Source organism: Anarrhichthys ocellatus, unplaced genomic scaffold (assembly GCF_004355925.1).
Source record: "Anarrhichthys ocellatus isolate YVR2014 unplaced genomic scaffold, GSC_Weel_1.0 scaffold29, whole genome shotgun sequence".
NCBI classification, from domain to species: Eukaryota; Metazoa; Chordata; class Actinopteri; order Perciformes; family Anarhichadidae; genus Anarrhichthys; species Anarrhichthys ocellatus.
In genome coordinates this window covers 1,988,806-2,003,901 of record NW_022280059.1, presented here as the reverse complement: position 1 = coordinate 2,003,901, position 15,096 = coordinate 1,988,806, and the positions used below count along the sequence as shown (strand labels likewise).

The following is a 15,096-nucleotide window of genomic DNA, read 5'->3' as shown; positions in this document are numbered from 1 at the left end:
GTCTTTGTCAAACAGCAGAGGATTATATTTGAGACTTTTTTTCTATTATTATGTCTAGAATGGTGAGAACAGTCAGTGGCAGTTGTGTGACTTTTAAATTGTGGGGAAAATGCACTGGGACAATACAGACTGCAGCAAAAAACATGTTCTGGGTAAACAGATTTATATAGATGTTACAAAAGAAACATTTTATATTTTAAATGTTGTTGCTTCATATGTAGAACTATTGCTGTTGGTAGCTCTCAGCAATATATCACATTTTCAGGAATATTGTGGCTTATTGTTAGCTCTGATCTTGACCTTTGAGCTACTTTCTACCCTGTAGACGTTTTTTCAGGCCGGTTTTCATAAGAATTGAATTTGTAACATTTACAGACATGACACATACTTTGCCTTTCCTGTTGACTAAGCCTGTTGACTTAATGAAGGTGCAGGGCACACCATGACAACTCCTGATATCATCAAAGGGGCTGGGTCTTGGGATTGTGAATAAGTTGATAATGAATACAAACTCAGATTTGTTTCAAGAGCTCCACACACCTGGCTCTGCGCACTCTTTTGCATCTGAAAATGTTTTGAAATGAGCCTGAACTTTGATATAAGTGTTGTGGACAAAAATATAATCACATTCCTTTACAATTGTAAGATTATGTGACAGTATCACATATTTAACCTTATGTGAAAGGTTAGCTAAAGGTAAGACTTGGGCTACAGTGCTACAGTGTTGGTTAAGGCGAGGTGTTGTCTTTGTTTAAAAATGATTGTTGCTAAAACATTTTAAAAAGATCTTAACATGAGCTGGAACCCAATGCAAATGTTCTTTCTATTATGTAACATCAACCTCCAGCTTCTTCCTGGTTTTAGTCACGTCTCCTCCATTTAGTCCTTTCATGGTGGCGGATCAAATGTCGTCCACTTTAAAGGCACAATCTTTGATGCAAATGTAAACAAAAGGGTAGCCACACTGCCAAAAATCAAAGCACAAGACTGGAACCTGATATCGTTCTCAAACTGTATGCCAAGAACAAACACTAGACAACAACTACATCTACATTAATGTTTAACTAATATTTCAAAACACTGTTTAAGATTTTTGACATCTTTAATGTTAAAAAAAACTCAGTATTGTGTGATTATAAACTGAGAAACACATAATACGGATTTAATATAATCTATTACAGATTGAATCATGAAGTGCACTTTCATTTTCAGATCTCACACTGATTGCACTAAATTTCATTACAGCAGGCTTCCTTTGGAAAGTCCTTGAAACACAATAGCCGTGCTGTCGATGAGCAGATCTTGGTTGGTGCTTAATTTAATTCACCGGCTCCCAGTACTGAAGGTATCATTGGTACACTGGGTGTATTCTTACCCCCTAGATGCCGACAGTGCAGCCAATTCTTGGGACTGGAGAGTGTTAGTGAGGGTGTCTGAGAGACGGAAGGTTAAAGGAAAAGCAGATGAATAGAGTAGGTGGAGAGGGGGTCACAGAGAAAGAGGAGTATATGCTCTCATACACACACTTGCACAGCCACACACGCGCAGAAACACACCGAGCAGGAGTGCTTGCGAGGCACAGCTGCTCTCCAAACACCACCATCCATCACCCACTGCAGTGTGACTGCATATGATGTCTGCTTGAAACCCACTCTACTACCTCACAACCAAAGCAACCTGTGAAGGAGAGAGTGTGAGACAGAGATGAAATGAAGAGACGGTGTGTGAGTGAATGAATCAGTTAGCATCCGGTGTGCAGGATATGGAGCTGAAGGTTGTTGGGAGTCAGTTTCTCTCTTAGTCTCTCTCTACTTTTCTCTGGATGTGAGGAGAGGAGGGGAGAGAGGTCGGCAGCAGAAGACACATTGAGATCTGTTTACTTAAGCAAAAGTAGCAATAAATCAATGTAAAATGACTCTATTACAAAGTAAGGCATGCAATCAAAATGTTCATTATATGAATACAGTGAAGGAGGATTATTATTAAAGGTAAAAGCACACACGCAGAATGGACACTCTCAGAGTGTTATTTTATGTATTCTATTGTACTCTTTTAATGCCACAGCTAGTCAAGATGGAGGTCATTTTAACTACTTAATATACTGTTGGTAGTTTAGGCAAGCTATAACAATGCATCATATTTTATAAGCTGATCACATCTGAAACATATTTAAAAATCTTAATTTCCAAAGAAAATATAGCTCCCAAATAAATGGAATAGAAATACAATATTACCCTCTAAAATGTAATTAAAAGTAGGTTAAGGAGAATGAAATGAGTGTTGTTCAAAAAAACGTCCATTACAATTTAGTCCAAACCCGAATTGTTTTTCTTATTTAACAAGCTGGAACCAAACAATGTTTAGCATTTGCAATGACATCATTCATAGCTGTATCCAAGTACAGTACTTGAGTAAATGTATTAAGTTCCTTTCCACCAGTGGTGGGTACAAAGCAGGGGGGCAGGAGAACTAGGGTCTGGGGGGATAAGGTGGTTACTGTATCTCCTGGGTGGAGATGAGAAGCAGCTGCTGAGCCCTCTGCTATTTCCAGCTCTCTCCTCTTCCTATCCTACCCTCTCATTTTCCAGGGTGCTTTTTCACCCTCTGCCGGCCTGCCTCGCCTGGCTCATGTGAAGTGATCCAGCAGCTCTGCCTCAGGCTGAGGTCCCAGCAAACCACTAAATGAGCAGTTATAGGACGGCTCCCAGCCCTCGTTGTGAAACCTTTCGACCCTCATTTGTGTGTTTTCAGTCCACGCATTCCTCGGCCACTCTGATCTGGACTTTGCCCTAAAACCTTCTATTCATCCCTTCCTCTTTCCGCCTGGATTTCCATCTGTTTCTGATGACAGTGTTTCTACCCGAGCGTCTCGTCACACTGCCAGCCAATAAGCAATCGCTGTCCTTTTTAATCTTTCTTATGACCCCTGCACCTTATGCTTACACACATACGGTTTTCAACGAGCAGCTATTCATTGGAATTCACAAGATACCTTTCATGTCATTTATTTTTTTCCCCAGATCTGCTTTCCGTCAGCTCGTTCTATGAATAAAACATCTCCCGAATTGAATTCATCAAGCAAATGATATCATTGACCTGCAGGGAGACAACCCTAAAAGAGTCACAGTGTGAAATCTGATTGTCTCCACTGCCATTTTGATTGCAGAGTTATAGGTTTGGCTACAGAGGAGGGACAAATCCCTCTTGGCTTCAGGTGCACTGGCAGATGTTCAAGTGTCAAATGCCCTTTCTGTTATACTGCGGTAATGAAATGTAAAGGACCAGGCATCTATGAATTATTGAATCATGCCCTTTTTTCTACTCATCTCATCTGCTATTCCTTTTTTAGTTCCTCTAGATGATTTATTGTTTCTAACCCTGGCTCTGTTGTTAAGCAGTGACCTGTCAGGGGAGTAATATTTTCTTTTTTGGACAGATTGGTGGTGTGACTAACAGGCGTATTGGTCTGTGTGATTTGCTGTTACAGTGGGCGAGTTCGTGAGTGACGTGCTTCTGGTTCCAGAGAAGTGCAAGTTCTTCCACAAGGAGCGTATGGACATGTGCGTCAGCCATCAGCAGTGGCACGGTGTGGCCAAAGAGGTAAGGAAGGAATTACTGCATAGGAAACAGTGGGAGGCTGAATGTCCGAGATAGCAGTGCAATGGAAAACAAAAGTCATGCGGGAAGAGGAAGTGTGAAGGATCAATTTGACTTTCAGAAAATAGCTTTTATTACTTTCCTAGTCCCTCCATAAAATCTTCCCACCTGTCTCTGTGAGTCTCTGAGGGCCTCTGATCACAGGCTGGCTGGGAGCCCTCACAAATCAGCTCCTAATCAGATTAATGTTGTGCCTGTGATGCAGCTAATCCCCCATGGGCAGCTCCAGCTCCAGAGCTGGCCCCTGGGGGCCACTCTGACTACGACAGTCTGCTCTTGTCTCTCCCTGCCTCGTGCTTCCTTACTACTCTTACAAACCCGAGTATCATCTGCAGCCTTATAGTGTGACATCCTAAACGACCTGCGTTCAATAATACATTTGTTTCAGCCAAGCAGTAACAAATCTTACCAGCGGGAAAATCTTGGTAAGAAAAATGACTCCAAAACAATCTCAGCTCCCTCACCAACTGACACTGAGTTGTTAAACAGTTTCTCAGCAGCCTTCAGCTGCCATGTGAAGCACAGCATTGTTGAAAAATAGCACATCAGTTAAAGGACTGCATGCCATTTTGGAAGTGTGGCCCATTAATGGTTTTAGTCAGTATGTGACAAGAAAACTAGCTCCTCAATCATTTGTATGTTAGTATTCTGTAGGTGGATAGATGCTAGTGATATACACTACAAGTCATCAAATAGACTCTGCCTCTCTGCAGCTAGATAGCTAGTATACACCTGCCAAGATTGGTAAACCTAAAAGATAACGAATGCTGTCTTAGTAAAGATCTAAGACGTAGTGTTTAAGCATACACTTAAACACTACGCAAATCCTTTTGAAAGTTATGCACAGGTATAGAATAAAGAATAAACACATTGGATTACAAACAGGGATTTGTTCTGACTTTATATTTTACTAGATCCCTTAGATAGTTCTATTCAGATAGGGCTGGATGTGTATACGTACTGTTTTGTAGCTTTGTGGCTTGAAAGTAAAAGACAAGTTTCTCGAAAAGCTAAGGTCCACATTTGATGTTTAATTGTCAATAGGCTGGCCAGACAAATTTAAACAAACATTCAGCCTTATTTGTTGGTTTGATAATGTTTGTTTTTTGTTTCTTTCAAAATCTTATGTTTTTTTTTTTATATTCAGTTTTACATTATTTGAATATTATCAAGAAAATAGTGACAATCCCAGGAGGTGAACATTTAACACACTTTAAAGTAACATTCTTTACGTAAACCATGTTTTGTGCTTGGGAGAAGAGGACATAATTTACTATAAACTGCAGGGAATGCTGTATTCTTGCAGAAGAACACGCCACTTTTGAATTCATGAAGACATGAATAATTTAATATTGAACAATAAAGTTTTAAATCAGGTTTTTTTTTGTCTTAATTATATACAAACCAAAAGCCAAGAGGCCTTACTGCAACATGTCAACAATATCATGTGACTGGATTAATTAAACCTCCACATCTTCGTCTCACTGTGTAGTCCTTTCCTTTGATGAATAAACAAATGTCACCTTGTCAAAAGCTAAAGCTGATACTACAAAGTAGTAAGAGGCCTAAAAACCACAGCAGCTTCATCAGTCTGGAGCGCCTGTGCCCATGTTCAGTGGATATCATCACTAGCTCACTTTTTCCACCCTGTCAGGCCTGTGCCAAGAGCTCCACGGTGCTGCACAGCTACGGCATGCTGCTGCCATGTGGCATTGACAAGTTCCACGGCACCGAGTACGTGTGCTGCCCCTCCTCTCGCACCGGGGAGTCCGCTCCACCTTCCCTGCCCTCCCAGGAGGACGACGATGACGAAGAGGAGGAGATAGAGGACGAGGAGATTGACGAGACCGACCTGGATGACGAGGATGCCGTCGAGGAAAGGTGAGCAGTTTGTGGTTCTGTTCATGATCAAGGCATGTCTTTGAAATTTCGAGCGTGATATCTAGTCTCTTGTGAAGGGCAGGTATTACTGGCCATCTGGATGAATTAAAGTGTCGTGACATTGACCTATGGCAGCTGCTCGGGCTTGTTTGATAAATCACTCCTCTTCCTGGCCTCCACCCCTTCACTCAATCACCTCCGCCTCCCTCCCTCCCTTCCTCAGTGAGACACCAGCTGATGAGGAGCCCACACAAAAGGAGGAGCCAGAGGACGAAGACGAGGAAGATGAGGAGGAGTACCACTATGTGTACGAGGACGAGGAGGCAGATAAGGAGGACGAGTATGAGAAGAAAGAGAGCAGCAAAATGTCAGAGATCCAAGATGAGGACAAGACTCTGCAGGAAGTGAAAGGTTTGTAATGAGTAGTTTTAAATTATAATGTACTGTCCTCCCTTCTATCTCTCTTTCTCTCTCTCCCTTATTGGCTCTTTGCCTGCCACTTAAATATAACCAAACCTTTTTAACTTTTAATCTATAGGCAGTGATGATTAAATCTCAGCCAAACTGTAATTAGATAAGTGTATGCTTCAGCAATACCCCTTTCTTCAGCTCACAGCAGTCACTGAGATGCACTGTGCTGCTTTATCAGAGTACAAGGGCAAATCATCCTGCCTTATTTGTAGCCAAACTGCCGCCAATTCATGCACATGTACAAAATGAAGTTGCTCTGGTATTTTTTTTGTTTTTATTGTTTCGTTTAATCATATCTGTAGATGTAGGTAAGGAGTGTTTGGTGGTAGTTTTCTGAGTGTTTTGTAATTGAGACTGGAATGAAGTGCTGCCCCTAGTGGCCGGATGATCTAACAAGCTGTCCCCTGGCAGCGGTGTGCAACCTGGAGGCTGAGACCGGCCCCTGCCGTGCCTCCATGCCCCGCTGGCACTTCGACATGAGCCAAAGGAAGTGTGTTCGCTTCATATACGGAGGCTGTGCCGGCAACCGCAACAATTTCGACTCAGAGGAGTACTGCATGGCCGTGTGCAAGCGCCTGAGTAAGTCTCACCAGACAGAGGCTGGTTTGACAACACCCCTCTATCTCTCTCTCTCTGTTTGTGTCCTTGCTGCAGACTCTTCACTGAAAACACTTCAGAATAATTTAGGTTTAGGCTGTCACTGACTTATAAGCAGAACACCTGCTGTCACTCATCAAATCACTACCTACTATCATTACCATGTCACTTCTACAACAACTGAATTCACTCAAGATCATTTTAATTTCCTCTATTATTCCACTGATACATTAAGTGCTGCAACTAATGATACTTTTTAGTCATTACAATGTGTCAGTTATTTTTAATTGAAATAGTTTCAGCCAGACAATGTTGCATGTTGCTTGCTTTGTCAACTGTTCTTAACTCAAAGATATCTATTTTTAAATGATTTAAAACAAAGTACCAGATATTCACATTTAAGAAGCTAGAAGCAGATTTGGTGTTCTCGCTTGATATATAACTTTAATTTATCCAAATTGTTGCTGATTTATTTTCTGTCAATAGATTAAATAATTAATAGTTTAACACTGTATCACTGAATAAAATGTCACTCAGCATCCAGATGTTCACTAATAGATCTTAATGTTTTCATTTATGACACAAACTGGCTCATTAGTTTTAGTTAATTTTCTACTAAACTATATCTGACAGAAATAAATTAAGTCTGTATATCAGAGATATCTATTTTAAAAGAACAGTTTGTTCATACCAATGTGCTGTTCCATTGGATTCTTGGTCAGATTCATACTCTTCTCGTATCATGTAACTACTTATCATGTGATATTTAATCATGATTCTGTCAATTGTACACTGTGTTGTCTTGAGGCCAATGTCTTGTGCAGCTGCCTTTTTGTAATGCATGTTACTTAAAGCAATGCATTGAAAAAAAGTATGATTTTCTTATCTGCAACAAAACTATAGTATTGGAACTGAAGAATTTCAAATAATACACCCAACTATCACTACAGGTCAAGTTTTCAATTGGGATAGAAATAGAAAATTCAAATTTAAGTAAGAACTCCAAAAACACCTTTTTCCTTCTTAATTTAGTGTTCATTCATATGCATGCAAATTCAAACATACTTGCTAGAGTTTTGTTTTCTTCTCTGTTTGCCTGTCGGTGTTCTGTCCTGCCATTTGTTTCTTGTTTCTCTCTGTCTGCCTGTAAACAACCTGTCTGTCTGCTCACAGACCACTGCCACTACTTTAGCTAGAACCCCCAACATATGTCAGAAATCACCTTTTTTTGGACTTTACAATGACTCACGTTTAATCAGTTCAAACGCAGTTCATGGCCAAAATTGGTCTTTTGCATGTCAGAAAATAAAACAATCGTAGGAGCTGCAGCAGTAAAGGTCAGAGCAGGAGCTATGCGTTTATCCGTTAACCTGTGCCTCCTGTTTTTGATGGTGAGGTGAAACGATGAGGTCTCTTCCTGTTTGCGAGCCTGGAGCGATATCGTTTTTTGCAAGTTGCAGCGGTGCTGGGAGTGAGTCCTGCGTGACTGTATAGCGAGGAACCCAGAACAGAGCCCTCTGGCTTCGCCCCTGATCATCCAGCCATCAAACACAGAGATATTTCCATTAGTGTTGGAGACGCGATCTGTCAGCAGAAAGCCAATGGGAAGATGAAAGGAATTCAAAAGGAAAGACTGTCAGATTCTTTTACATTTATCAGAGATACTGAGGGTGGAAGAACGCCAATGAGAGCAGTGCTTCTGGGAGGATTTGTGTCCAACTTCAATCTGCATTCCACTTTAAACTCTCTCTCTCTGTTTCTCTTCCCAGTTGTCGTTCGGTCTTTGTCTTTCTGCCTACTTGTGTCTGCCTGGATCAGCCAGTCTGCCTCTTTGTCTGTATCTGTGTTTGTCTGTCTGTCTGTCTGCATGGTTGTCAGTTTGCAGCCCTGTCCACTCACCATCCGTTTCTGAATTTGCAGCCATGCCACCGACTCCTCAGCCCACCGATGATGTGGACATCTACTTTGAGACACCAGCCGATGACAAGGAGCACAGTCGCTTCCAGAGGGCAAAGGAGCAGCTGGAGATCAGGCACCGCAACCGCATGGAGAGGGTGAGTTACCAGGAAAAGGTTATTGTTTCATTGTTAAGTGCACAATGATGCAGCTTATAACAGCTGAGAGGAGCTTCTGCCTGAGAGAATTCCAGGCTGAAAAATGTAGCTATTCGGTTTGATTGCTAAGTATTCCTTTGTGCAATGGAAGGCTTTCTTTTTCATCCATCTACATTTACAAAAATCACTGTTGGACGCACTTTGAGTGAACAGGTGCAGTAGGAACACCTTGCATCTGGCTTCATTTCCGTTTCTCTCACTCCAGGTAAGAAAAGAGTGGGAAGAAGCTGATCGCCAGGCCAAGAACCTACCCAAGGCTGAGAGGCAGACATTGATCCAGGTAAGACACGGATCCTTCACCCCGGGAGTCCCTCCTTTGTCCCTTTGTTTGGGTGAGATATGACGGCTCACAGGCCGTAGGTCCCTCACTCCCTGTGCCATTAAAGATCACTTTTCCCTGGCTGCTCTATCTTTATCACTCTAAGGCTAAATTAGGGCACTGTCTGAATGGGGAGACTTCTAAATGAGTCCCCAACTCCCCTGACAAGCCTGAGAGTGAAACCGGGAGATGTATTTAATTTTCTTTTCTTTTTAACAAAAATTCAAAAGAGCTTTGTAATGCCACACTGTTTAGGGTGCATATACATATTTATATATGTGTATGATTTTGTTTGTAGCACTTCCAAGCCATGGTGGAGTCCCTGGAGGAGGAGGCAGCCAGCGAGAAGCAGCAGCTGGTGGAGACTCACCTCGCCCGGGTGGAGGCCATGCTGAATGACCGGCGCCGTCTGGCCCTGGAGAACTACCTGGCTGCACTGCAGGCCGACCCCCCCAGGGTAAACACCACACACTGGCCTCTGAGTTCATCTTTTATCCTCTCCTCACCTCTCCGTCTGTCTGTTGCTTTTCCCTCCCCTCAGTCGATGTGCAAACACATTCACACACACACACATTTCTATCAGACAACACCCACGCCTTACACTACCTATGGCCTGTGACTTATCTCATATCCTGTCAAAAGACACTCTGTCCACTTGCAATTCATCATGAGGAGAAGGAATTGCTGTATCCAGAAAAACACACAACCCAAAATCCTCCATGAGCACAAAGTCAATCACATTTGAACCCACAGCTATAATCTCTGTGTTGTGTTTTTTTTAATAATCCTTTTATCTAATAGTCTTTTTATCTACAGTTTGGCAATCTGTTTCAAGGAACGTGTGGCTTCTCTAACCACAAACCAGTTGGGCTTGTGGGCAAAGAGGACTAAAATATTTATATTTTGTAATCCTTTCAAATGTTTTAACCTGGAGTGCTGTAAATTCTAATCCTGCTTCTGTTACACCTCAAAAATTGTTAATTGCATCATCTGTGGTGTGAAGATTTTATGTCATGTCATATAACAGATTTTTTTGCACCTCACATTTGACAATGAAAGTTCTTGGGTGGGGGAAAGAAAAGTCATTTTAAAGCACAAAATGTGCTTACTGCTAAGTATTTTTGAGTCATATCGTTTCATCGTTTCATGGTTTATTAACGAAAGTCAAATAAACCTAAAATCTTAAGGAAAACATGAAAAGGAAGAACATGAACGTCACTTTAATAACTATGAAATTAGAAGCGAACAATTGATTGATACGACTTCAGAGAAGAAACTGCCGTCATGTCAGTTACTGTATATCGACACAAGACATCATACTGTTATCTCGAAGAGTCAGTATTACACCGAAATGTTTTTTGAGGCTGTTTCACCACCCAACACTATAAACAACCCTTCTTCTTCCTACTCCATGTCCTGCTCAGCCCCACCGCATCCTGCAAGCCCTCAGAAGGTACGTCCGCGCAGAGAACAAGGACCGCCAACACACCATCCGCCACTACCAGCATGTCCTGGCTGTGGATCCTGAGAAGGCTGCTCAGATGAAGTCGCAGGTCAGTGTTTTATCCGGATTTGACTTTGGTGAAAATGGCCAGGGCCTAAGGGGATGTCTCGATGTTGCTTGTTTTGTCCAATCCATCCATCAAAAACTCAAAAAATAAATATATAATCAAAATATTCTTTTTACAAAGAGACAAATGCATCAAATCCACACATTTGAGAAGCTGTAACCAGCATATGTTTGGCATTTATGTTGGAATTAATTATCTTAGATTTATACAATTTATTATCAACTGTGAAGTCCTTTAGGTCTTTATAGTTCAATTTGGTTAATTGGTACTTTCCAATAATGTGAAGTTTTGCATCATTCCTACGCTAGTTTCAACAAACTGTATTAGAGCCTGTGTCACTAAATCTGAAAGCTCATGCAGAGCCACTCAAGATCCTTCACTCCTCCTATTCCCGCTCAGACAGGGAAGGGATAATGATGTCTCAGCCTGCTCCTCTCTGCCCTGTTTCTAAGTGTGTAGGAGGTAGAAAGAGTGTGTGTTTCTCTGAGTTGAAGCCCAGGAGGAGTGAGTAGGCTCAACTGACGGAGGGAGGGCAGGTGTTTCATTCACTTAAGCCTCAGCCGAAGATTAACATTGCGCAGGTCTTGTATAATGCTGGACTCTGAGCCGCTGCGCAGGGATTTGGCTGGAAGCTCCTCCGTTAGATGTACTCGCCTGTTTATGTCAGAGCCCTTCGACACCATTTGTAGTCATCCTCCACCATTACAGATAACACAGCAGATGGATGAAACAACATTGTGAGGAGGGGAAGGGACATCAGGGTTACAATTTGGATGAATCGTAGGATCTGGGAGGCAGTGAGCCTCTGTGCTCAGTCATGGGAAGCCAATCTGTGTCGACGGGCTCTAGCAGTGTTTACTTGTCAAGCTGCTGGGTATTTCTTCACCCAGCCAATCCTGCATTTTCAGTGTTTGCAACAATTTTTGGATGTGACATGTGACTTATAAGTGCATTACACAAAGACTCCTTTGTAAATAGAGGGCATGCTAGGCTTTATGTAACTGTGTTATGTGACTTTCTGGGATCAAGATGATTCTTTGTTTTTATAAAAGCCTGACCTGTTTAGCTTCGGAGAGGTTTCTCCAACACTGGGACATGTAATCGTCATAATGAGGATTGTTTGTTGAACATCAACGGGAAGGTGCCCTGGGGGCTGCGTCTTGCTTTTAATGGGAAAAGGCGCATTGTTGCCATCTGTTGCCGGTTCTGGTGCACTGCAGCCATGTGTTGGAAGATTAAAACAGTCAATCATCATAGTGGGAAATAAACACCAGTTAACTGCCAAGAGCTGGTCAGCTTTGTCAGTAGCTGGTAGTTTTTCATATTCTGCCAACCACTTTGGCAGCAGAAATGTGGAAATGTTCCTCCTCTCTTAGCATCATATTGCTAGTAGAAACCATATTTAGAAGACTGGGGAATTTTTGGAATACACAAAGTTTTGTATCCGCTCGATCAAAAGAGTTTGTTGTTTTACCCAGAGTGCACTGGTGATCATTGGGACTGACAGGCAGTAGATCCTGTCAAGTCAGTTCAGAGCCTCAAGACTGATTTGAATATCACATGCAGCAACATGTTTTATGTCTGCAAGATGGCTGGCTGCAAGCAAGTCTGAGTTCATCTTAAGAAAAGATGCTCTCGAGCGGAAAGCACATTTCTGACGGTTGTGTTTACATTTGTGAACATGTGCGACCCTCTCTCTTAAAAACATTTATATTCTGGTCAGAGAACAGCTAGCTGTCTGTCCTCAAATTTGTGCTGTATAGTCATTTATTACATATATAAAATTGTAAACTCTTTTTCTTGGTTGCACCGATTAATATAAATTGTAATTGTTTTCATTTTGCACATGTGGCAATGGTTGACGTTGTTTACTAAATGAAGGATCTACATGCATAACAACTTCTTCATCTGCTTCTTCATCATCTGCTGTGTCCTTTATCATATGTGCTGTTGTGTTGTTCTTCATCTTTCTGTTTGGTTTGTATTTTCTCTTCCTGCTGACACATTTCTGAAGATTAATTTAAATTTTTCTCATATGCATTATCTCATCGCACCACCATGTTTTTCCTGCTTCTCTGTGCAAATCTCCAAACATGAAAGCCAAGACTGTAATCTGTGAATCTACTAGGTGACAAAACTTGTATCCTCACAAAGCAATAAACTCAAGAGAATTTCAGGGGGCTTTTCTGGGATAAGTGGGTATTTTATGATTCATTAATCTTAGCTTCTGAATAAATTCTGTTGGGATGAATGTTATATTCTAATAGTTGGCAAATCACTCTGTAATTAGTTGTCAGTGGATTAGTGTTGAAAAGATGATTCAGTTAATGGATTTATCATATGCCATAAATTGATTCATCAACAATTTTAATGAATGATTCATAATTTTACAAAACAATTCCGGCTTCTCCAATGTGGGGATTTTCAGCTTTTCTCTATCTTATATCATTATAAACATAATATTCACTATTGGACCTGGAAAGACAACTTACAATGGGCATTTTCTGTGTTTTATGGCATTTTACAGACTAAACAATTCATCCGTTATTAATTAGAATTAAGTTTTATCTAAAATGACAATAATTTGCTGCCATCCTTCCATTTGCTGCGGACATTTAGTCTTCTTTTTTTTGAATTATCCATTAAAAACAACATGATTTCTGTAGAGTGAAGCAGTTTTACTTTGTTGTTGTCATAAAAAGACAGCAGGATTTTTGTTATATGACACCCTCTTTGTCTGTTTTCCCACCACCAGATAATGACCCACCTGCGTGTGATCGAGGAGAGGATGAACCAGAGTCTCTCTCTGCTCTACAAAGTACCGTATGTGGCCGAGGAGATTCAGGATGAAATTGGTGAGTCGTGTTCGCCCCAAGGCAGCTTGTTGGAGGAGGGACAGTGTGCTGTAATAAAAATGAAGTGAAATGAAAACAGTGATGGAATTCGCACATGTGCCAGACAGATAAAGCCAATACATAACATTTCCTCTGACCCTGTCTTCTGTCTGGAAACCAATTATGATAGACACAGAGAACAGCATTGTCTTTTTCTCAGTATGAATTTGTGCAAGGAAATATAATGCTAATAACTGCTACTACGCTTCGTTTTTAAGGGTCTCTGCTCACCAGCTCTCGTTTTTACAATTGGATCTAAAGCTGGAAACTCTATTTGGAATGTATTTATGGTATTTATCTCCAGTGCTACAATTTAAGACAGGCAATTTCCAGCGTGTTTAAGTAATTTGGTATTTTGGTTCATTAAAAGAACCATAACATGGTGTTGCAGCGCAGATTAAAGTGGAGCGGGCGCAGTGACAGAACTGGGTCACAGCTTTCACCACGCAGCATCCTGGTGGGAGATGTGCAGATTTACACGGAAAATAGCTCTCAGAAAAATAGTAATTGGTAGTTAGCAGAAATGGGAACAGACGTCTCTTGCAGCAGCAGCTCTGTTAACAATAATTGGTGAAACTCTCATTTTACACATTGCTGCCATGTCCCAGGTTGACAGGTATTAGCATGTGCCAGGCCATTTCATACTCTGTCATTTGCCCTTTTCTGCAGACGAGTTACTCCAGGAGCAGAAAGCCGACATGGACCAGTTCCTGTCGTCTATCTCTGAATCACAGCCAGATGTCACCGTGTCATCAGAGGAGAGCGTAGAAGTTCCCGTTTCCGAGGGCAAACCCTACCGGCCCTTCCAGGTCACATCCTTGGGGTCCCGTTTAGAGCCAGAGGGTGAGCAAGCTCCAGCCCCAGACACAGTCGCAAGCAGCATCATGAACAACACTGTGGCTGTGTGGAGAACAATAGGTCGTACACATAAGTCTCTCTGAAGGAGATTGGCGACGAAGCACGCCAGAACTGTTGCACAGTGAGGGAGAATAGGTTTACAATGTTTTATGCCGATGCAATTGTGTGGTGGAGCCATGGGTTTGGACTTATCTGTGCATGCACAGTTCCCTGTGGCCTTCAACGCAGCACTACTGAAGTGCAGATAAATGCACAAAGCCTCGGGCTTTGGTGCTGAGCTGGAGCCAAAAGCTTTGGGTAATAAACGAGCAGCTATGGCTCTCTTCTTTGTCACATCTCTGCCAAACAAAAGATTGAATTCTCAACGAGAGAAAAAAAGTAATGGATGGAACGCTTCCGGCAAGATGGAAGGCAAATTATAAGTAAATCCCCAAGGAGCATTTGATATACATGCCAACACCCCAGAGGGCTGAGACCGAGCCAGCCAATTTTGAAATTGCTCCCCTTTTTTTGAGTTTGGTTATGTCTCAAATTTATTTTCAGACTCTTTCCTGCTGGACTCTTTTCTTATTCAATTAACACAGCTTGATAATCCTGCCTTTTCTCTTCTCACCTAAGTTAACTCTCTTCTCTCCTTCCCCATTTCTCTTCTTTTTTTCTGTTGCTCATTTCTAACGCCAAGGCGATCTATCAGACTCCCCACGTGCCTTCAAGAAAGGTTGGTGCCTCTGTTG

The 15,096-nt window shown here is 41.7% G+C and overlaps 1 protein-coding gene across 4 annotated transcripts in view; it reads left to right on the top strand.

Annotated features, from left to right (window-relative positions):
* The window catches only part of aplp2 (amyloid beta (A4) precursor-like protein 2), a 51,253-nt gene that overhangs the window by 28,929 nt on the left and 7,228 nt on the right, over positions 1 to 15,096 (top strand). For 2 of the 4 annotated variants that reach the window (XM_031863686.1, XM_031863684.1), the window contains exons 4-14: positions 3,488 to 3,600; positions 5,312 to 5,538; positions 5,762 to 5,949; positions 6,421 to 6,588; positions 8,527 to 8,660; positions 8,926 to 9,000; positions 9,338 to 9,496; positions 10,464 to 10,592; positions 13,366 to 13,465; positions 14,174 to 14,347; positions 15,045 to 15,080. In XM_031863686.1, the coding sequence (XP_031719546.1) occupies positions 3,488 to 3,600; positions 5,312 to 5,538; positions 5,762 to 5,949; positions 6,421 to 6,588; positions 8,527 to 8,660; positions 8,926 to 9,000; positions 9,338 to 9,496; positions 10,464 to 10,592; positions 13,366 to 13,465; positions 14,174 to 14,347; positions 15,045 to 15,080 (1,503 nt within the window). The remainder of the gene's footprint in view (positions 1 to 3,487; positions 3,601 to 5,311; positions 5,539 to 5,761; positions 5,950 to 6,420; positions 6,589 to 8,526; positions 8,661 to 8,925; positions 9,001 to 9,337; positions 9,497 to 10,463; positions 10,593 to 13,365; positions 13,466 to 14,173; positions 14,348 to 15,044; positions 15,081 to 15,096) is intronic. The other 2 variants (XM_031863688.1, XM_031863685.1) reach the window with 2 other exon arrangements.